General features: G+C 48.7%; 1 protein-coding gene across 1 annotated transcript in view; it reads right to left on the bottom strand.

Annotated features, from left to right (window-relative positions):
• Positions 1 to 3,791: 3,791 nt before the first annotated feature.
• The window catches only part of UVRAG (UV radiation resistance associated), a 195,639-nt gene continuing 176,243 nt past the window's right edge, over positions 3,792 to 23,187 (bottom strand). The window contains exon 15 of the mRNA XM_068139323.1: positions 3,792 to 7,867. Within this exon, the coding sequence (XP_067995424.1) occupies positions 7,180 to 7,867 (688 nt within the window). The 3' untranslated portion in view covers positions 3,792 to 7,179. The remainder of the gene's footprint in view (positions 7,868 to 23,187) is intronic.

Here is a 23,187-nt window from a genome sequence, read left to right as displayed (position 1 = left end):
GGGTGAGGGTTGCTGGCCCCTCTCCTGCAGGTCCAGGCTTGGAGACATGGCAGAAAGCCCTGGTTACATTCTCCTCTGCCAGTGCTCCTGGGAGATGCTTCCCCTGGGCAGGAGCAGAAAGCTTCGGCTTGCTGTAGCTGGTAAAAGCAGTGACTGTTCATACGGGCAGCCAAATCAAGGCTGCATGGACCTGTGTCAATGCAACCTGAGCACTGGAAAGCAGATTTTGAAGGCCAGAACTTTAGTTTCCCTGCAGAAGGATCTGGACAGGCTGAGGTCAGTGGTATGAGGTTTAATGAGGTCAAGTGCTGGGTCCTGCACTTGTGTCACCACAACCCCATGCAATGCTCCAGGTTTAGGGCAGGGTAGCTGAGAAGCTGCCCAGCAGCAAAGGACCTGGGGGTGTTGGTTGACAGACAGATGAAGATGAGCCAGCAGTGTGCTTGGGTGGCCAAGGAGGCCACCAGCATCCTGGCTTGGATCAGCAATAGTGTGGCCAGCAGGAATAGGGAAGTGATCTTGCCACTGTACTCAGCATCAGTGAGGGCACACCTTAAATCCTGGGTGCAGTTTAGGGTCCCTCACTCCAAGAAGGACACTGAGATGCTGGAGTGTGTCCAAAGTAGGGCACTGAAGCTGGGGAAGGCTCTGACAAACAAATCTTCTGAGGAGCAGCTGAGGGAACTGGGATTGTTTAGCCTGGAGGAGTTTGAGGGGAGACCTCACTGCTCTCCACATGTCCCTGAAAGGAGGTTGGAGTGAGATGGGAGTTGGTCTCATCTCCCTAGTAGTAAGTGATAAGACAAGAAGGAATGGCCTCTAAGTCCTCAGCACAGAAGAGACACAGACCTGTTGAGGGGGTCAGAGGAGGCACAACCATGATGGTAGGGCTGGAAGGCCTTTGCTGTGAGGCCAGGCAGAGAGTTAGTGTCGTTCAGCCTGGAAAAGAGAAAGCTCCAGGGAGAATTTGCTGTGACCTTCCAGTATGTGAAGGTGTGACAAGCCAGAGAGTGATTGGTTTAAACTGAAAGAGGAAGATTGAGAGTAGATAGAAGGAAGGATTTGTTTTATGATGAGAGTGGTGAAACCCTGTCCCAGGCTGCCCAGAGAGGTGGGAGATGCCTCATCCCTGGAACCATTCCAGATCAGGTTGTCTGGGGCTCTGAGCCATCTGATCTAGATGAAAATGTCCCTGCTGAAAGCAGGAGGGTTGGACTAGACATTTAAAGGTCCCTTCCAACCCAACCCATTCTGTGCTTCAGTTTATTCTCTACTTCAACACACATTTCAATAACACTACTCAATGCTGCAAAACAGCTTAGAGCAGAATTCCTCTCCTGTATCTCCCCCCTCTACAGTTGGCTTCTTGGCATTCTGCTCCCTGCTGACAGACAGATTGGGTGGGAGAAAAGAAAAAAACCCAAACCTTACCAACACAATAAAAAACCCCAAACCAAACCCTGATGCTCTTATGGTGCTTGGAGAGTCCCCACGGCTCTTCACATTACACTGCTTCCCACCACCAATTCCATGTTGTGGACAGCCTCCTCCCTAGGCCCTTATGCAGCAGGCTCCTGTTCAAGGGCAATGCAAGGTTTGCAGGCAGATATATGTTGCTTATTAGCTGGGCTCACAGAAGGTGCTGGATGAGTAGCAATGCCTCCCTGATGAGGGAACGTGGTGTTTTCCACTATCCATAAAAGCTCTGCAAGCCCAGCTGTCTCCTGGCCTCTCCAGGCATTGTTGTTTCAGCTGTGAGCCATCTCTTTGGATGGAACGTGGAAAACTTCAGCACCATCCCTTCTGAAACAAGATTTGGAGCCAACAAAGGCAGTTGGGTCTTCCTAGCAAACCTTGCCTCAAGGTTCATGCTTTGATCAATATGGGCTTGATGAGGGTCAGGCTCTTCTCCCAGACAACTTCTAAAGGACAAAAAGGCAGAGAATCACAGAATTGTCAGGGCTGGAAGGGACCTCAAGCATCATCCAGTTCCAACCCCCTTGCCATGGCCAGGGACACCTCACACTACAGCAGGTTGCTCACAGCCACATCCAGCCTGGCCTTCAAAACCTCCAGGCATGAGGCTTCCACCACCTCCCTGGGCAACCTGTGCCAGTGTCTCACCACCCTCATGGGGAACAACTTCTTCCTGACATCCAATCTCAATCTCCCCATTTCTGTGGTTTTTTTCATCCCCCCCAAGTCCTGTCACTCCCTGACACACTAAGAAGTCTCTCCCCAGCTTTCCTGTAGCCCCCTTAAGATACTGGAAGGCCACAAGATCTCCTCAAAGCCTTCTCTTCTCCAGACTGAACAGCTCCACCTCTGTCAGTCTGTCCTCATGTGAGAGGAGCTCCAGCCCTCTGCTCATCCTCGTGGCCCTTCTCTGGACACCTTCCAGCAGCTCCAGGATCATTTCTGTAATAAAGTCTCCAGAACTGGATGCAGTACTCCAGGTGGGGTCTCACCAGAGTGGAGTAGAGGGGGACAATCACTTCCCTTCACCTGCTGGCTATGCTTCTCTTGAAGGATAGCAGGATCTGATCGGCTCTGGGCTGCAAGTGCTCACTGCTGGCTCCTGTTGAGCTTCTCCTCCCCCAGCACCCCCAAGTCCCTCTCTTCAGGGCTGCTCTCCAGCCAGTCCCTGCCCAGCCTACATCGGTGCTTGGGATTGCCCCAACCCAGATGGAGGACCCTGCACTTGGTCTTGTTGAACCTCATGAGGCATGGTATGAAGTTGTGCCAGGGGATGTTTAGGTTAGATATTAGGAAACACTTCCTCACAGAAAGGCTGATTAGGCACTGGGATGGACTGCCCAGGGAGGTGGTGGAGTTGCCATCACTGGAGGTCTTCAAGAAAAGATTGGATGTGGCACTTGGTGGCATGGTTTAGCTGATGTTGTGGTGTTAGGTCATAGGCTGGACTTGATGATCTCAGAGGTCTATTCCAGCTTCAATAATTCTGTGATTCTATGAAGAGTAAGTGAAAGGACAGTGGAGACTTTAGAGCTGCATTTCAATATCTGAAGGGAGCCTACAGGAAGGCTGGGGAGGGACTGTTTAGAAGGGCTTGTGGTGATAGGATGAGGGGCAATGGTTTGGAACTGGACCAGGGAAGACTTAGGCTGGACATCAGGAGGAAGTTCTTCATGATGAACGTGGTGAGACACTGGAACAGGTTGCCCAGGGGTGTGGTTGAGGTCCTGTCCCTGGAGACATTCAAGATCAGACTCAATGTGGCCCTGGGCAGCCTGATCTAGCAGGAGGTGACCCTGCTAACCGCAGGGGGGTTGAACAAGATGATTGTTGAGGGTCGCTTCCAACCCAAGGCAGTATGTGACTCTGTGACTGAAGTTAAGCTTTTGTGAGGGTTTTTCAGTCAGAAGGTGCCTCTGGGGAGACTTTAGAGCAGCCTTCCAGTCTTTGAAGGGGGTTACAGGAGAGCTGGGGAGGGACTTTTTACAAAGGGGTAATGGCTTCAAACTGGAGGAAGCAAATTTAGATTAGACATTACAAATTCCTCTCCATGCAGATGGTGAGACGCTGGAACAGCTTGTCCAAACTGTGAAGGCTCCAACCCTGCAAGTGTTCACAGCCAGGCTGGATGGGGCCTTTGAGCAACCTGGTCTAGCAGGAAGGTGTCTATGCCCATGGCAGGGTGGTTGGAACTAGATGATCCTTGAAGTCCCTTCCAACCCAAACCACTCTATGATTTGATGACTGTGGTTCAAAGAAGGGGCTGTAAAGAAAGCAAACACAGAGGAGCCACCAAGAGAAGGAGACACAGGAGATGAGAGATACTAATCAGTTTTATTTTATAAATACAGATGAGCTTTCCTGCAATCACCAACATAGCTTGAAAGTCTCATTTACTATGGGATGCTCTAGAGTTGTTGCTTGTTTGAAATACCTGGTCAAGCAAGAAGAAGCCAATGCTGTTGTGCTTTCTATAAAAATAGAGTGGGATGTGATCTTCCAAAACTAATATTCTCAAAAATCTTAGGAATTCCTAGTGAGGAGGGGAGGGGGGAAAGGAAAAGATGGCAATGAAATGTTTTCTCCACTTGAAGACATTTGCAGACGTTTAACAGTGTCACAGCTGTGCAGGAACTGAAAGGCTCTTGACAGTTTAAAGCACACTGTGATACATCATCTCACCTCCAAACCCATGATTTGTTTCTCTCCCACTAAGTAATTTACAAGGGGAGGGGAGGGGAAAGGGGGAGAAATAATCACACAAGAGAGGGAGGTGCAAGGCAGCTGAGGTCTGTCCAATCTGCCATCCTCACAGCAACCAGGAGTTGCTTGGTGCTTTAACTAGCCCTTTGACTCCATCCCACTTTGCACCACCTTCTACATAAAGAAAGGGGTGAAGTTAGAAGAGGAAACATAGGGACAATTTAAGGCCAACTCAAGATCCACCCAGAGAAAGTCCTTCAGAGGAGCTTTGTGCGGGACTCAACCATCGCGCCTGACACAGGAATGACCACAGGGCTCAAAGAGGGACAAGCAAGAGCAGGGAGGAGAATTGGACTTCATTTGGTTGGACACAACCTGAGAAAATGTGCAACTAAGGACAGAAAGAAAATAAACCAAATCCATCCAAAGTCCTGCTGATGCTCTAAGGAACCTAACTGGACATGGTGCTCACTAGCACCGAGACGCTGCGTGTCTGCCTAGGCAACATGGCCACTTCACCACTACTCTTTGGGTTGCTTTGAAAAGTCACCACCACACACAAGCCTTCTGTTAAGGAGCACATGAGAGTGCCTACAAACAGGCCTTGTGTTGTTTGGAGCCTGCCAGCTCTCATCCCTCAACCTCACCTCAAATCATACTGCTGTCAGAAGATGGCACAGGGTGACTGCTCTTATGGCCATCTCAGGAAGCAGTGCTGAGCTTTGGGGGTGTTCATTTCCCCATCTCCACACCAGAGCACAGTGAGAATGACTTCAGGAGACAGTGCTGAGATTTGGGGGGTTCAGTTCTCCATACCAAAACAGAGTGAGAACTTCCTACCTAACTCTTCTCAAAGATGATGGATGTGCATCGAGATGCTGCTGCACCTGAACATAGGACAACTTCACTTCTGGCCAGAAGTGCTGAGCTTTGGGGTGTTCTCCATCTCCACACCAAAGCACAATGAAAACTTCCTACCTAACTCTTCTCAAAGAGGATGGATGCACATCAAGATGCTGCTGCACTTAAACATAGGACAACCTCTCTTCTGGCTAGCAGTGCTGAGCTTTTGGGGGGTTCATTATTCCATCTCTATACCAAAGCACAGTGAGAATGATTTCATGAAGTGCTGAGCTTTGAGGTGTTAATTTCTTGCTCTCCACACCCAAGCACAGTGATAATGACTTTATGAGGGAGTGCTGAGCTCCCTACACACCCAAGCAGAGTGAGAACCTCCTACCTAACTCTTTTCAAAGATGATGCAGCACTGGAAGTTTTTCGTGAGGTTGGAACAGAGGACCTTATTCATGGGAGAAGACAGTGGTGAAGGTGTCCACCTGGAATCACACTGAACACCTTACAGCACTGAGGTCCCTACTTCTGAGTACTTCCACCTAGCACATCATATTGGGACAGGCCTCAGCCAATGAATCCCTGTAGAAATGCTGGATCAAACAGCTCCATCACAGACACAACCCTTAGAAGCTACAAGAAGAAATGTGACTGTAACTTTAATACAATCATTAAGGTGTTACCCGGGGAAATGCAGACTCTAGAACAGTGCTATGATGTACAGTGGTTCTCACACACACACCTGGTTTGGACAACAGGTAGTTGAAGATTATACACACCCACGTTTGAAAGAGTTAAATTTAGGCTAGCCTGAGGGGATGAAGTTAGAAGAGACTAAGTCATTGGTTCAAAAGAAAGCACAGACCAGGGAAGGGTTAAAGAAAAAAAAAGAAAAGGAAAAAAAGTCAGGTATGATGAAGTGGTTTTTATTCTGCTATAGGTTGGAGAGCTCACAGCTGAGCCCTGGTTCTTGGGTACACAAGAGAAAGCAAGAGCGATGAAATCCCAACTGGAATGAACACCAGGAGTCACAAATGGCTTTCCCAGGACTGCAGCTGGACATGTGTGCCAGTGGTCACCTTCCTAAGAGCAACCCACACCTCCAGTTTCCCCCCTGGAAGTTTCTTTCCTCAAAGCCCAGATGGTTAAGAGGATGTTGATGTAAAGACTGAAGTGCCTCCTTGCTGCAGAGGGTGCAGCGAGTGAACCCACACATTCACCTAATTCCAAAGTGTTGACTGCATTTTCAGTCTGGGGTTTCTGGAAGCCACCTGTGAAGTGCCTCACAGCAGCAAAGCTGTCTCTATGGACACCTTAGAGGGTGGCAGCTGCACCTCACTTAGAGCATTTGTTAGGCCTCTGCAGCTGAGGTCTGCACCTATCTGAGGTGGGGACTGGCCGGGCTGAGATTTTGAGATGAAACCTTAGAGAGGATTTAGCCCTCCAGGCTTCTATGGTGGAAGCAGTGAGTATGGAGGAAAGGAGGGGGAGAAAAAACATGGCATTTCTGCTTAATCTGGTGCAAGGAAACTGCAGATATCTCAGAGGTGCTCATTCTCTGGCAAGTTTACACCCATCAGTGCCACCAGAACTTTGAAGGTTACAGAACACAGGCAAGAGAAAGCTGTCAAATGATGACTGAATCCTGGCATTTCTGTAACACTGATTCCACTGCTCAAGGAAACATATGGGAGAGGGCAAAGAGCTCTTGCCATAAATGGTCATTTATGCTACTTTTAAATTAACTTTTCAATTTCTCCCTTCTGACAAGAATTAAAAATCAATTTCACTCGAAATGAGAATTAAGAAACAAACAACTATTCAGAGAAGGGCCTGCTCAGCACTCAAAGCTGTTGCCAGGAAAGCCTTTAGAAATGGATTCCAATGCCTAAAATGAAAACATTTCCAGCAGGTTACAAATCCCAGACTTGAGAGGAGCTGGAAGCAGACTCCAGATTTACCTGGGCTGTGACTGCGTGATCGTGCTCGAGTCCGTTCGTCTAAGACCGTAGGAATAAGCTTTAGCTTTTCTTTCTTTATTTATTCTGTTTTATAATTAATATAAAGAATAAGTGCAATTTTCTCTCTCTCTCTATCCCAGACCACTGATTTCACCTCAATGGCTGCTACCAAATCCCTGTTGCCAGCTCACTTGTCCGAGCTCTTGCGCGCCCTGCGGAAGCTGGACATGTTCTCATTCAGTGCATAGATCCTCCGAGAGAACTCCTCAAACTCCCCTAGGACTTGTTCATCACACTCCACTGCCACAGCGTGCTCCACTGGGATGGAGTTAAAGTCTTCCAGCTGATCTCCTGTGCTGAACCCTGTGGCTTCCATCCCCATGATCTCCTCCGCTTGCTCCACGGCACAGCAGAGGACGGGAGCCAGGGAGGGACGAAACTCACAGGGCTGCTCGGCGCTGGCGGTGCCAGAGCACTCACCATTTATTGCACTGCTGTGTCCTAGGAAAGGCTCCTGCTGGTCTTGGGTATTGTTCAGGCTCCTGTTTTCTCCATTTAAACTGCTGGACAAGTTCTCACCTTTCTTGGTATTTCCTTTTGAGGAGTCCATGGAGGTATCCAAGGAGGAAGATATGGAGGCAGGTTTTTTCTGGAGCTCTCCTACCCGGGCGGTGATGGCGAGGGGCTGTGTGAAAGCAGAGTTGTAGCTGGGAGGAGGAGTTTTGTGCTGCAGTCTTTCATTTCCTGTGCTGGCTCGTTTCCGGAGTCCTTTATCTGGAGAAGGAAGCCCACTGGAAAAGCCAAGATCCAATCTGCCAAAGCTGGAGCTCTGTCTCTTTGGAACCGGGATCGCGTTGGATGTGTGGTGTCGATCACTGCAAGAGGAGGAAAGGATAAATCACAGCTGTCAGGCAGGCTCACAGAGGAGGACAGATGTTCAACCAAAGGCTGGAGCAATTATTTTATCACAACTCCAGGCTGCCTTTGGCCAACTACTTGTCTCCTGAAAGTGCTAAACCCCCAAATGTGTTTAATGCTCTGTGAGCTACAGAAGACGGCCCAGAGGAGAGCTTTGACCACAGAGCGCTAAGATGGGGATAGGAACATTTACAAAGCTCGATGGTTTGAAGAGTCAATCACCCAAGAAACCACCACATCATGTTAATTTGGACTGTTAACACCGTTTTATAGGCTGCACTTTATGAATGATTACCCTTGACCATATCTTTATGCATTTATGGCCTGCACTGGGCCACCAGAAACCCTTGAAATGTGAGTCCTAATGGCTAAATCCTCGACGAGCAAACTTCTTCCAGCAGTGAACTTTCCTCACAGCTGCACAAAGGAGAAGAAACAAACCTCAACTCACTTTGCTTGTTAGTTGCAGAGAGATATTTTTCTTGTGACCTAGTCCAGGTGATTGTGGGCTGGAGCACCTCTCCTATGGAGACAGACTGAGAGAGTTGGGGTTGTTCAGTCTGGAGAAGAGAAGGCTCCGAGGAGACCTTCTTGTGGCCTTCCAGTATCTGAAGTGGGCTACAAGAAAGCTGGGGAGGGATTTTTTGGATGTGGGTAGTGACAGGACTAGGGGGGATGGAGCGAAACTAGAAATGGGGAGATTCAGATTGGATGTTAAGAAGAAGTTCTTCCCCATGAGGGTGGTGAGACACTGGCACAGGTTGCCCAGGGAGGTGGTGGAAGCCTCATGCCTGGAGGCTTTGAAGGCCAGGCTGGATGTGGCTGTGAGCAACCTGATGTAGTGTGAGGTGTCCCTGCCCATGGCAGGGGAACTGGAGCTGGATGCTCCTTGAGGTCCCTTCCAACCCTGACAATTCTATGATCCTTCTCTGGCAGAGGTGTTGGACTAGACGCTCATTGGAGTTCCTTTCCAACCCCTAACATTCTGTGCTTTTTGCCAGATCTTCTGCTTTTCTGTGCCAATCATTCCAGAATATTATTTTTTGGACAAACATCAATCTCAGCTTCCTCAGGAATAAGAACTAATCAAGCTTAATTTTCAAGTTTGATTTGAATGTTTAATATCCCACAGACCACTTCCACCATCTCAGGTTCTAGGATTTGGAACCTCATCTTGGTGCTATCTGGGATGGGTTATGTGAATTTTTCTTTGTTGGCTTAATCCTTCTCCAAACATAATCACTACTCTACATGCAAATTGCACATTGGACATTAGCAACTGGGTCACTTTCCTGCCAAATTTTAACCAGAATCGTAAAAATATGGCTAGTGCTGACCTGCTGGATCTATAACTCCAAGATTCAACTGCTGCCACTAAGAGCCTCCATCTTTAACTCCATTTAGAAGAAACTGAAGGAACTAACACATTAGGGCTTTAAACTAGTTCTGAAGGGGGAAGGGGTTAATAGTCTCCTGCTGGCTGGTGACAAACAGAGGGGCAGCTCACCAGCAGTAGGGAGAAGGAGAGCTGGTAAGGGCTCTCAACTTGCTGCCCTGAGGCAAGCCACGAATGATCCACCAGGACATTCTGTGGAAACCGAGGGGATTTGGCACAAGAGGAGGACAGGGCCAGCCCAGCTGAAGTGCTTCTATGCAAATGTGCGCAGCTTGGGCAACAAACAGGATGAGTTAAGGGCCACTGTGCTGCTGGGATGCCACGACATAGTGGCTGTTACTGAAACTTGGTGGGATGAATCCTATGACTGGAATGTAGGCATAGACGGGTATACACTCTTTAGGAAGGATAGGCAGGGAAGGAGAGGAGGAGGTGTTGCCCTCTATGTCAATAGCCAGTTGGAATCAGTGGAGCTCCAACTGGGGAGGGATGATGAGCTGGTTGAGAGCGTATGGGTTAAAATTAAAGGCAGGACAGGGGAAGGAGATATTACTGTGGGGGTCTCCTACAGGCCACCTGACCAGCAGATCCAAGCAGATGAGGCCCTCCATAGGCAAATAGAAGCGGCTTACAGGTCACAAGCCCTGGTCCTCATGGGTGATTTCAACCACCCGGACATCTGCTGGAGGGACAACACAGCAAGGCACCAGCAATCCAGGATGTTCCTGGACTGCATAGAAGACAACTTCCTCCTCCAAATGGTAGAGGAACCCACAAGAAATGGTGCTATGCTGGACCTTGTTCTCACCAACAGGGAAGGGCTGGTAAGCAATGTGAGGCTCATAGACGGCCTTGGCTGCAGTGACCATGAAGCAGTTGAATTTAACATCCTCAGGGCAATCAGGAGGAAGTATTCTATGCTCACGACCCTAGACTTTAGGCGTGCAGATTTTGATCGCTTCAGGGATCTGCTAGCCAAAGTGTCGTGGGACAAAGCCCTGGAGGGAAGAGGGACCCAGGACAGCTGGTCAGTATTCAAGGACCACCTCCTCTGTGTCCAGGAGCTCTGTATACCAACAAAGAGAAAAGCAGGTAAGAATGCTAGGAGGCCTGCCTGGATGGGCAAGGAGCTACTGGACACACTATTACTTAAAAAGAAACTCTACAGGAAGTGGAGGGAAGGACAGGTAGAACAGGGGGAATATAAGGAAGCTGCCCGAGCAGCAAGAGTCCTGGTTAGGAAAGCCAAAGCAGAGTACGAATTGAATCTAGCCAGGGAGATTAAAGGGAACACTAAGAACTTTTACAGGTATATTAATGGGAAGAAGAAGACTAGGGAAGGTGTGGGCCCCCTCAGAAAGGAAACTGGTGACATGGTCACAAGTGATGAGGAAAAGGCTGAGGTACCCAATAACTTCTTTACCTCAGTCTTCACTGCAAGGGCCTCTAGCCACACTCCTGATGTTATGGAAGTCAAAGCCAGGGACGGGGAGGAAGAACTGCCCATTGTAAGTGCAGATCAGGTTCGTGATCACCTGAAGAACCTGAAAGTGTTCAAGTCCATGGGACCCGACGGGATACACCCACGGGTGCTGAGAGAACTGGCAGAGGAGGTTGCTAAGCCCCTCTCTATTATATTTCAAAAGTCATGGCAATCTGGGGAAGTCCCCACAGACTGGAAAAGGGGAAACATTGCCCCCATCTTCAAAAAGGGTAAGAAGGAGGAACCAGGGAACTACAGGCCAGTCAGTCTCACCTCTGTGCCCGGAAAGATCATGGAGCAGATCCTCCTGGAGTCACTACTTGCTCAAAAGAATAGTGAAGAGGTGATTTGGAGCAGTCAGCATGGCTTTGCCAAGGGCAAATCCTGCCTGACCAACCTGGTGGCCTTCTATGAGCAGGTGACAAAATTAATAGCTGAGGGGCGAGCAACTGATGTCGTTTACCTGGACCTGAGCAAAGCCTTTGACACTGTCCCGCACCACATCCTGGTCTCCAAACTGGTGACACATGGGTTTGATGGGTGGACCACTAGATGGATAAGGAACTGGCTTGATGGCCGCACCCAAAGAGTGGCTGTCAATGGCTCCATGTCCCAGTGGAGGCCAGTGACAAGCAGAGTCCCTCAGGGATCAGTCCTGGGACCTGTCTTGTTCAACATCTTTGTGGGTGCCATGGACAGTGGCATTGAGTGCACCCTCAGCAAGTTTGCTGATGACACCAAGCTGTGTGGTGCAGCAGACACGCTGGAGGGAAGGGAGGCCATCCAGAGGGACCTTGACAGGCTGGAGAGGTGGGCACAAGCCAACCTCATGGAGTTCAATAAGAGCAAGTGCAGGGTCCTGCATCTGGGTCGAGGCAATCCCAGGCACAAATACAGGCTGGGCAGTGACTGGAAAAGTAGCCCTGAGGAGAGATACTTGGGGGTGCTGGTGGACAAAAAGCTCAACATGAGCTCTCAATGTGCACTTGCAGCCCGCAAAGCCAATCAGATCCTGGGCTGCATCAGGAGAAGTGTGGCCAGCAGGTCGAGGGAGGTGATCCTCCCCCTCTACTCAGCCCTGGTGAGACCCCACCTGGAGTACTGCCTCCAGTTCTGGAGCCCCTATTACAAGAGGGATGTGGAGGTGCTGGAAGGTGTCCAGAGAAGGGCCACAAGGATGATCAGAGGGCTGGAGCACCTCTCCTATGAGGACAGACTGAAGGAGTTGGGGCTGTTCAGTCTGCAGAAGAGAAGGCTCCGAGGTGACCTAATTGTGGCCTTCCAGTATCTGAAGGGGGCCTACAGGAAGGCTGGGGAAGGACTGCTCAGGATCTCAGGTAGTGATAGGACTAGGGGGAATGGAATGAAGCTGGAGGTGGGGAGATTCAGGCTAGATGTGAGGAGGAGGTTCTTCACCATGAGAGTGGTGAAACCCTGGAATGTGTTGTCCAGGGAGGTGGTCGAGGCCCTGTCCCTGGAGGTGTTTAAGAGCAGGCTGGATGAGGCTCTGTCCAGCCTGATCTAGTGTGGGGTGTCCCTGCCCACGGCAGGGGGTTGGAACTAGATGATCCGTGTGGTCCCTTCCAACCCTGAATGAAACTATGAAACTATGAAACTATGTCTCTCATGAAGAAAGGCTGAGGGACTTGGGGCTTCTCTAGGCTAAAAAGCCCCAAGTCCCTCAGCCTTTCTTCATGAGAATCTTGTCAATGCTGATCAATACTTCAAGGGTAGGCATCAGGAGGAGCATAGAATCACAGAACATCAGAGGTTTGAAGGGACCTCCAGAGACCATCGAGTCCAACCCCCCTGCCAGAGCAGCATCACCCAGGGTAGTCTGCACAGGAAAGCATCCAGGTGGCTTTGGAAATGCTCCAGAGAAGGAGACTCCACAACCTCTCTGGGCAGCCTGCTCCAGGGCTCTGGCACCCTCACTTGAAAACAGTTTCTCCCCCTGCTCCAGGGCTCTGGCACCCTCACTTGAAAGCAGTTTCTCCCCCTGCTCCAGGGCTCTGGCACCCTCACTTGAAAGCAGTTTCTCCTCCTGTTGAGCTGAAACCTTCTATGTTCAAGTTTGTATCCACTGCTCCTTGGCTTATTGCTGTGCAGCACCCAAAAGAGCTTGGCCCCCTCCACTTGACAGCCACCCCTCAGAGATTGAGAGACATTGATCAGATCCCCTCTCAGTGATCAGATCCCCTCTCAGTCTTCTCTTCTCCACACTAAACAGCTCCAGGGCTCTCAGTCTCTCTTCACAGGGCAGATGCTCAAGTCCCCTAAGCATCCTCCTGACTCTCCCTTGGACTCTCTCCAGCAGGTCTCTGTCTCTCTTGAACTGGGGAGCCCAGAACTGGACACAGGATTGCAGCTGTGGTCTCAGCAGGTCAGAGCAGAGGGGGAGAAGAACCTCCCTAGCCCTTCTGGCCACACTTTTCTTGCTGCACCCCCCAGGATCCCATTGGACCCCTTGGCCAAAAGTGCACATTGTTGTCCCATGCAGAACTTGCTGTCCACCAGGACTCTAAGGTCTTGCTCCATGGATGGGGCCAGTCTTTTCCCAGTGGTGCCCAGTGACAGGACAAGGGGTAATGGGCACAGTCTTGAACACAGGACGTTCCACCTAAACATGAAGAGGAACTTCTTTACTTTGAGGGAGGCAGAGCCCTGGAGCAGGCTGCTCAAAGAGATGGTGGAGTCTCCATCTCCAGGGTCATTGAAAACCCATCTAGATGCTGTTCTGTGTAACCTGCTCTAGGTGATCCTGCTCTGGCAGGGGAGTTTGGACTAGGTGATCTCCAGCAGTCCCTATCATTCTGTGACCAGTGATTCAAGTAGAATCTGTCTTGCAGGGGGATGTTAGGAAGGAGTTCTTCCCCAGGAGGGTGGTGAGACACTGGCACAGGTTGCCCAGGGAGGTGGTGGAAGCCTCATCCCAGGAGGTTTTTAAGGCCAGGCTGGATGTGGCTGTGAGCAACCTGATGTAGTGTGAGGTGTCCCTGCCTGTGGCAGGGGGGGTGGAACTGGATGATCCTTGAGGTCCCTTCCAACCCTGACAATTCTATGATTCTATGATCTTGGAATCACAGTTAGGAGCAGTCCCTAGCACGGATCTTTTTCCACATTGTTTTCACATTATTATTGCTCCACTTTGTAAACAGGATAAAGTCAGACTGCAAAATGTGCCAAAGTGGTGCTGAGGGACAGGATTTTAGTGGTGCCCTGGCAGTGTTGGGTTAATGGTTGGACTTGATGAACTTAATAAGCCTCCTCCAATCAAAATGATGCTATGGTTTCATGAAGTCCCCCTGTGAACGATAAGCACCCCCAGGGGAAGGCAGCATGAAGTACCACTGCTCTTTAATTTCCTTTCCCATCTTACCTCCTCCCAGGCTGCCCCTTAATACAATGTGCAGAGCTTCCTTCTCTTCCATAAAAAGAACCTTTAAATTCCCTCAAGGAAAAGTTAGTTTCCAGCGTCTACAGTTTGTGGACAACAAAGAGATTTGTGCCACACATGCAGCTGGGCAGCAAATGCATCAACTTTCTGATGACATTTCAGCTGCTGTTTTGGACCTTTTCAATGCAAACCCAGTGTGGCATTTGCAGCTTTGTCTGCAAAGGTCCAGAGGATTCCTAACACAGGTAAGGAAACAGAAAGCAGCGTGTGCCATGGATGCCAGTGAGAGCTGCACATCACAAATGGTGTGGCCAGGAGGACCTGGGAGGTGTTTGCCCCTCTCCACCAGGCACTGGTGAGGCTGCATCTTGAATCCTGGGTTGAGTTTTGGGCCCCTTCTCTCCAAGTAAGGACACTGAGGTGCTGGAGCAGGTCCAGAGAATGGCAACAAAGTTGGTGAGGGTGTGGAGAACAGGGCTGGTGAGGAGCAGCTGAGGGAACTGGGGTTGTTCAGCCAGGGGTGGAGGAGGATGAGGAAAGACCTTCTAGCTTCTACCTTAAAGGAGGTTGTAACGAAGTGGGACTTGGTCTCTTCTCCCAATAAGGAAGCAATAGAACATACAGAAATAGACTCAGGTTACACCAGGGGAGGCTTAGGATGGACAAGAGGGAAAGTTTCTTCTCCCAAAGTGCTGCCAAGCCCTGGGCCAGCCTGCTCAGAGAAGTGGCAGAGTCCCCATCCCAGGGGAGGTTTAAAAGCCTTGCAGATGTGGTGCTAAGGGACATGGCTTAGTGGTGAACTTGGCAGTGCTGTGTTAATGGTTGGACATGATCATCTCAAAGCTTTCTTCCAATCAGAACCTAACAAACCACTTCAAAAGTTACACAATATGACAAACACAGGAAGCTGAGATGCAAAACCTGTGACATTCCACAATGTGCACTACAGACATAGCGGGCATGGTCTGTTTTCCCCTCCCCTTCCTCCAGCTTAGCTCTTTTTGCCTTGATTCAGAAAGCCAATGATACTCAGAACATTCAGGGGTTGGATGAGATGACCTTTAAAGGTCATTTCCAACCCCAAACTTTCTATGATTCTCTTAATTGATTAGATTGGCTTTATCTTAAATCTTAGCTAAGAAACCTTTTCCCATTTCTTAGCTAAGGAAACCTTTCCCCATTTCCTCTAGGTTGGCTCCATCTTCCTGAGGAGTGAGCACAGGAAATAAACCAAAGCTCTGTGTTTGAAGCTGAAACAGAAAAATGCAGCAAAAAAAACCCCAACCAACCCAACCCAACCCAAACCAAACCAATATTTTGCTCTGCATTGAGTAGAAAACTTTACAATGAAATGCTAAGTTTGGGGAATTTACCCAAGTTCCAAGCTGTGGATATATTCACCAAGGCAGGTATCATTCCAGGCACTTCTCTGGAGCCCAGGGCACGTCATCCTACGTTTATGTGAACCAATTACTCCTGGACAAGTGGTAGCTGATTACTGCAGATCCTTGTCCAAGTTATAAGACACTTTGCAGTTAAGTAGATGGTGCTTTTCAGTGCAAGATTCACAGGCTGCATCAGGCTGGAAAGGATCCTCAAAGGTCATCTTGCCCAACCCCCCTGAAGTCAGCAGGGACACTGCCAACTACAGCAGGTTGCCCAGGGATACATCAAGTCTGATCTTAAATGTCTCCATGGATGGGGCCTCAACCACATCTCTGGGCAGCCTATTCCAGTGTCTCACCACTTTCATCATGAAGAACTTCCTCTTAATGTCCAACCTAAATCTGCCCTGCTCCAGTTTCAAACCATTGTCCCTCATCCTGTCACTTTAGGCCCTTCTAAACAGCCTTCCTGTAGGTCCCCTTTGGATATTGAAATGCAGGTCTAAGGTCTACCCAGAGCCTTCTCTTCTCCAGGGTGAACAACCACCATTCTCCCAACCCGTCTTTATAGGAGAGGTGCTCCAGCCCTCTGATCATCTTTGTGGCCTTCTCTGGACCTGTTCTAGCAGGTCTCTGTCTCCATTCTGTTGAGGGCTCCAGAGCTGGACACAGTCCTCAAGGTGAGGTCTCATCAGAGCAGAGCAGAGTGGCAGAATCACCTCTCTCAGCCTGCTGGCCTTGCTGCTTTTGATGCAGCCCAGGGTTTAGGCCAAGATACCTCCTTTCCCATTCCAGACACAGAGAGGAATTACCTCCCTTGCACTTGAAAGCATGTAGCATGGTGATGTGCATGTCCTATCAAAAAGATGTAGCAAGATGCTACAAGATCCCACCTGGAGGCACAGAAACAAGGACAAGCAGTGGCTGCATGCTGGGTACCAATTAGAACACAGGAGGTTTTTCTTGAGCTTAAGAAGAAACTTCTTTACTTTCAGGGTTGGAGCACTGGGCCAGGCTGCCCAGAGAGGTTGTGGAGTTTCCTTCTCTGGAGACTTTTAAAACCCACCTGGCAATGTTCCTGTGCAACCTGATCTATGCAAACCTTCTTTAGCAGGGAGGTTGGGCTTTATATCTCCAGAGGTTCTTTCCAATCTCTGCTATTCTATGATTCTATGAACTGGGCAGGAAAGGCCTTCTTTCTCCCCTCTCCTTTACAAAAACTGAGCCCAAAGCACAGCAGCAAGACTGGTCCCTGCCTAAGAAAAGCCTAAGCCTGCCAGGAATCTCGAGGAGCACAAAGTGGAGCCTCTAGGCAGGAGAGCTACAAGCTTTGTATTACCATAGCTTGGATATGTGCGCTGTGCCCATCCATACCTTTGTGGCTCTAAATGCAGGAAGGTCAAAAGAGGCAAAAAGGAGAGAGATGAGTGCTGTGCTCAGTCATGAATTTTATGCTGGGAAGGAAAAAAACACACAACTGTTGAAGTTTGTTTTACTTTGCTTCTACTTTACTGTCAATTCAGGATCCAAAGGGCTCCTCTCCTACAGAGACAGACTGAGAGTTGGGGCTGTTCAGTCTGGAGAAGCAAAGGCTCCAAGGAGACATTCTTGTGGCTTTCCAGTATCTGAAGGGGGCTACAAGAAAGCTAGGGAGGGACTTTTTATGGTGTCAGGGAGTGATAGGACTCGGGGGGATGGATCCAAACTAGAGGAGGGGAGATTTAGATTAGACATTAGGAAGAAGTTCTTCTCCATGAGGATGGTGAGAGACTGGAAGAGGTTGCCCAGGGACATGGTGGAAGCTTCATCCCTGGAGGTTTTTAAGGCCAGGCTGGATGTGGCTCTGGGCAAACTGATGGAGTGTGAGGTGTCCCTGCCCACAGCAGGGGAGTTGGAACTGGATGATCCTTGAGGTCCCTTCCAACCCTGTCAGTTCTGTGATTCTGTGAAAGCTTCCAAACTGGCAAACCCCAGATTACCTTCAGACCAGTTTAGGCACTTTTCTAGGCAGCAGAAGACACAGCCAGCATCAGAAGAAATTTAAGTGTCTGAGTAAACCAACATGAAAGCTGTAGGGTGTCTAATTAGCCGGAGAGAAGCACCTTTACCAACTCTTCTGGGTGGTGCAGAAATTGAAGTTCCTCCTAAAAAGCGATCTGCTCAAGGTCTTTTTGTAAAAATCGAGGTCTTAGAGGCAAATGGGTGAGAAATTAATTAGTTTGCAGGACCAGGACAGTTTTTCAAGAGCTTGTTATGACAAGGCTACTCAAGCCAACACGTTATGTATGCCTGAACAATACCTCTTTAGTACAGGAGCCAAAACAAATCTTCCCCTCCTTAGCAAGCTGAAGTGGCAGAATGATCTATACTAAGTGATCTAACAGCCTGAACATAGCAGCAATACAAAGCTAATCTCCCTCCACTCCAAAATAACTTCCCAGCTAATAGAGTAGATCAGGGCTGCCCCAGAAGGCAGCAAAGCAGCAGTGATCTTCATTTATCATGCAAGCGTTCAAACTAATGAATCAGAACAAAAAGCACTTGCAGCCAGGCTCCTTCAACTGCAGGCAGTGAAAGGCAGCTTAAGACTGAAAGAAAAAAAAAAATCAGTGAAAAATCAGGTTTTAAACTGCTTGAGACATGTGGGCAGTGTCCTGGGCTGCAGCAAACCAAGTGTGACCAGCAGGTCAAAAGAAGGGATTCTGCCCCCGTGCTCTGCTGAGATACCACTTGGAGTGCTGGGGCCAGCTGTGGAGTCCTCAGCACAGCAGAGGCATGGACCTTGCAGCAGGGTCAGAGGAGGGACACAAAAATGATCAGAGGGCTGGATGCCCTCTGCTGTGAGCCAGCCTGGGAGAGCTAGGGTTGTTCCTTGTGTCCTTTCAGTACTTAAAGGGGCCTAGAAGAAATCTGGGGACAGACTTTTTAGCAGGGCCTGTGGGGACAGGACAAAGGGTGATGGCTGCCAACTAAAAGAGGGAGATTCAGACTGGAGAGAAGAAGGAAATATTCTACACTGAAGGTGGTGAGACACTGGTCTGGGTTGCCCAGAGAGGTGGGAGATGCCCCATCCAGGTCAGCAGTGGACTTGCACTGGGGGACCTTTAAAGATCCCTTCCAAACCAAAGCATTCTCTATGATTTCTGAAACCATCTGCTGCTGCCAAAAATTGTGGATAGGATGGGATTAGCTTAATAAACATGACCTGGGGCTGTTTAGTCTGGATAAAAGCAGCCTGAGGAGAGGATCTTCTCAATGCTGATCAATAGCTAAATGGGTCCAGAGTCTTTCCAGTGGTCCCCAGTGACAAGATGGGAGGCAACAGGCACAAACTGGAACCCAGGAGGTTTCATTTGAACTTAAGGGAAATTTATTTACTTTGAGGTTGACAGAGCCCTGACCCAGGCTGCCCAGAAAGGTTGTGGAGTCTCCTTCTCAGGAGAGATTCCAAACCCACCTGGACATTGCAATTCTGGGCAAGCTGCTGTGGGTGACCCAGCTTTAGCAGGTAGGTTGAGTAAATGATCCCCAAAGGTCACTTCCAACCTCCATCATTCTGTGATTCTGTACAGGAGCACACAGAGATCCTGTCAGGAAGCAGGATTTTTATACTGGGAGAGGAGAGGTAGAGGAGAGAGAGAGGGAGAAGAGAGAGAGAGGGGAGGGAAAGGAGAGTGATCTCAGATTTACTGGACACGCTAGGTAAGAGAATTAAACCATCACCTATCTCCACATTTTGATTACATCCAACTCTCAAAAGCCAGTTCACAACAGGCCAACTTCAGCTGTGAGTTCTCCTGGCAGCCAATCCACAATGAAGCTGTTTTGTCCCCCAAATCTTCCCTTTCATTAGTTAATAATTAGTCTGTTTGGGCACTGTTACAGATCTAAAGCAGAAGACACAGGCTCTGTGTTGTAAAGACATGAGACAGAGCAGCTGAAGCAGCACACAAACATTTCTAACCTTCTTTTCCTAGTGAAGAGGCTCTGGCTGCAATTTGTTTGCAGCCCTGATGAAAAGAAAGAGCCTCTTCAGTCAGCTCCACTTGTGATTATTTAATCTGCCTGCAAGGGGCTGGGAGAAACTGCAAAGCAGTCTGAGAGACAGAATACAATTCACGGCCTCAAATATGTATCTTTTCCTCCCACAAAATGTTTCCTCTGAGGGACATTATTGGATCACAGCTGGTCAAAATACTAAATCTTGATTGTCTGGCCAAAAGCCAAACCCCACAGCTACAGCTCTTTGGTATGAGAATACTTGAGGAGAAAAAAACCAACAAAACCAACATCAAACCAGTAACAAGAAAAAGAAAAGAAACCCCCCCCCCAAACCAAACCCTTAAACACCATTTGATTTTCCTCCTCTTTCTTTTGGTTGCAGACTATGAGCTCATGGCAGCAAGAACGTTTAAACGGAGGTGTTTAAGTTGGTTTACAGCCATCTGAACTGTTTGAAGCTCCAAGCGCAGCCCTGAGCCAATCTCATGTCAAGTGTGCTAAAAAGCAATAATCGTTTCTCACCTTCCCTGAGATTAGTGCTCCACGAACCCACCGTAGCCACGGGGCTGCCGAGGGGAGGCTGCCAGCCTCAGCTTGAGGTGAAACTGTGCCTTATGGCAGCTATGTTCTGACACATGCTCTAAAGAAAGAAATTCAACTTCATAAATTGAGCTCCCAAGCTTTTCTGAACTCCAACCATACAACCGCTGAGGATGGAAGAGGCCTTGGACCCCTCACCAAGAGCCTGCAATCCTACCACTGAACCACGTCCCCCAGCACCACATCCATGTGGCTTTTAATAATAATAATAATAATAATAATAATAATAATAATAATAATAATAATAATAATAATAATAATAATAAAACCACCAGGTTGGAAGAGACCTTCAAGATCATCGCGTCCAACCTATCAACCAATCCAACCCACCTAAACAACTAACCCATGGCACCAAGCACCCCATCAAGTCTCCTCCTGAACACCTCCAGTGATGGCGACTCTACCACCTCCCCAGGCAGCCCATTCCAATGGGCAATCACTCTCTCTGTGTAGAACTTCTTCCTGACACCCAACCTAAACCTCCCCTGGCGCAGCCTGAGACTGTGTCCTCTTGTTCTGGTACTCGCTGCCTGGGAGAAGAGACCAACCTCTGCCTGTCTACAACCTCCCTTCAGGTAGTTATAGACAGCAATAAGGTCTCCCCTGAGTCTCCTCCTCTCCAGGCTAAGCAACCCCAGCTCCCTCAGTCTCTCCTCAGGGCTGTGTTCCAAGCCCCTCAGCAACTTTGTTGCCCTTCTCTGGACTCGTTCCAGCAAGTCAACCTCCTTCCTAAACTGAGGGGCCCAGAACTGGACACAAGACTCGAGGTGCAGCGTAACCAGTGCAGTGTACAGGGGCAGAATGACCTCCCTGCTCCTGCTGGCCACACTGTTCCTCCAAAGATGGTGACTCCACCACCAACAACCTGATCAGCCTGTTCCAGTGCCTGCCTGACAACCACAGAATCACAGAAACATTCAGGTTGGAAGAGGCCCTCAGGATCACTAAGTCCAACCTAGAACCCTACTCTACATGGGTCAGCCCTAAACCATAGCCCCAAGCACTACATCCAAACCACCTTGAAACACATCCAGGGACAGCAATGTAACCACCTCCCTGGGCAGCACATTCCAGTGCCTGACCACTCTTGCTGGGAAAAAAATTTTCCCAATGTCCAACCCTTTGTGTAAAGAAAGTTTTTCTAATATCCAACCTGAAGCTCCCTCAGCACAACGTGAGGCTGTTCCCTCTTTTCCTGTCACTTGTTGCATGTAAGAAGAGACCAAGCCTCACCTCATTCCAGCCTCCCTTCAGGTAGTTGTAAAGGGCGATGAGGCGTTCTCTCAGCCTCCTCTTCTGAAGACCAAACAATCCCAGTTCCCTCAGATGTTACCTTTTAAGTTCCTATTGTTTCTAGCAGTGTATGAACCAAGACATACCTTGGATAAAACAATTGTAGCCTTGGCACACAGGTGTTTTTGAGTAAAGCTTTCACAGTATCACAGTATCACAGTATCACTTAGGTTGGAAAGGACCTCGAGGATCATTGAGTCCAACCTATCAAATACACACTCAGAAAGACATCTCCCTGGCTACAGGTATGACCTTCTAAAGGAGCACCTCATGTTTGCCAGCATTAGTTAAGCCTATTGCCTACTCTATTCAGTAGGGGAAAAAAAAATCTCACTCATTCTGGGCCCCTCAGTTCAAAAAGGACCTCAGGGAACTGCTTGAAAGAGTCCAGCACAGAGTCACAAAGATGCTGAAGGCCGTGGAACATCTCCCTGGTGAGGACAGGCTGAGGGAGCGGGGGCCTGGAGCAGAGCAGCCTGAGGGGGGACCTCCTTCATGATGAAGATGTGCAGGGCAGTGTGGGTAGGACAGAGCCAGGCTCTGCTCAGGGATGTCCAGTGACAGGACAAGGGGCAATGGGGGCAAGCTGGAGCAGGGGAGGTTCCAGGTGAACATAAGGGAAATTTTTTTCCCTGTGTAGTTGTGGCCGGTTGATGTTGTCCCCTTAAGAAAGGGAATATGGTGGACGGAAGTTGGTAAACGGAAAGAATAATCTAAACTAATTTCACTGGAAGAGTGGGAGGAAGCACCTTCTGAACTGGGAGTGCAGAAAAGTATACTGGGCATTCCAGCACTTTTATCTTCAGTCTTGCTTCTGCCTCTTCTTTGGGCAGCAGCTTTCTGTGCTGGGCTTTCTGCCAAGACTTCAGCCTTGAAACCGGTAAGATATAAGGCCTGTAGTAACTGCTTTCCAATTAACACAAAACTGCTTTTAACTTCTTTCTTTCTCTTTCTCCCTCTTTTCTGACCTACTCTGGGGAAAGGGGGGGAGAGAGGGGAGAGTGGAGGTGGGGAACCCCCTCTGCTGAGGGGGGAACTCTCATTTCTGTGTTACTTTATTGTATACCTTTGTATATATTGTAAATATTGTAAATTTGTATATATTCCCCTGCATATCCTACATTGCTTTGTAAATATACAGCTCCACTGCTTTGCTAATTCAGCTTGAGTTTTTTTTTCCTTTCCCTTCAATTTGTTTTCCCTTTTACTTCACAAGGGGGAGGGAGGAGGCTTTTTGGCCTTACCCTTCCAACCCTCAACATTTTTTTTTCTTGGCGTACCCAATGTGCGGCAGATAATTAGCTTAATTTATTACTTGATTGATTTAGTGTTTTCCAGCTGAATTAGCAAACATGAAGGTGTTGTGGTTTGTGGAGAGATTATTCTTTTTAATTTTTGGGGCTCTGATTTACAGATATTGTTTGGGTTTGATTTTGGATTACCTGGGTAAATATTTGGTGCGGACAATTTCTATGTGGGTTATGTATAGAGTTAGACTATGGTATAGAAAATGCATGGATTTCTTATGGCCAGTGAGATACAGGAATGTTACCTCCACCACTCTCCCAATTGAGATAAAGGGTTTTAGGATTCCGCCGGAGGAGAGAGTAACTTTAGGTGATGCCTGGGACCCAAAGGTGATTTATGTGATGTGTATAATTCTGCTGCTGGTGATAACTAATGTGTTTTCTCTGTATTCCTTGTGGCGAGAGAGAAAGATA

The sequence above is a fragment of the Melanerpes formicivorus genome, unplaced genomic scaffold (genome assembly GCF_026170545.1).
Source record: "Melanerpes formicivorus ecotype bairdi unplaced genomic scaffold, bMelFor1.0.p_v2 SCAF_1, whole genome shotgun sequence".
Taxonomy (NCBI): Eukaryota; Metazoa; Chordata; class Aves; order Piciformes; family Picidae; genus Melanerpes; species Melanerpes formicivorus.
Note: the sequence above shows the minus strand (reverse complement) of the source record. Positions and strands in the feature narration are given on the sequence as shown.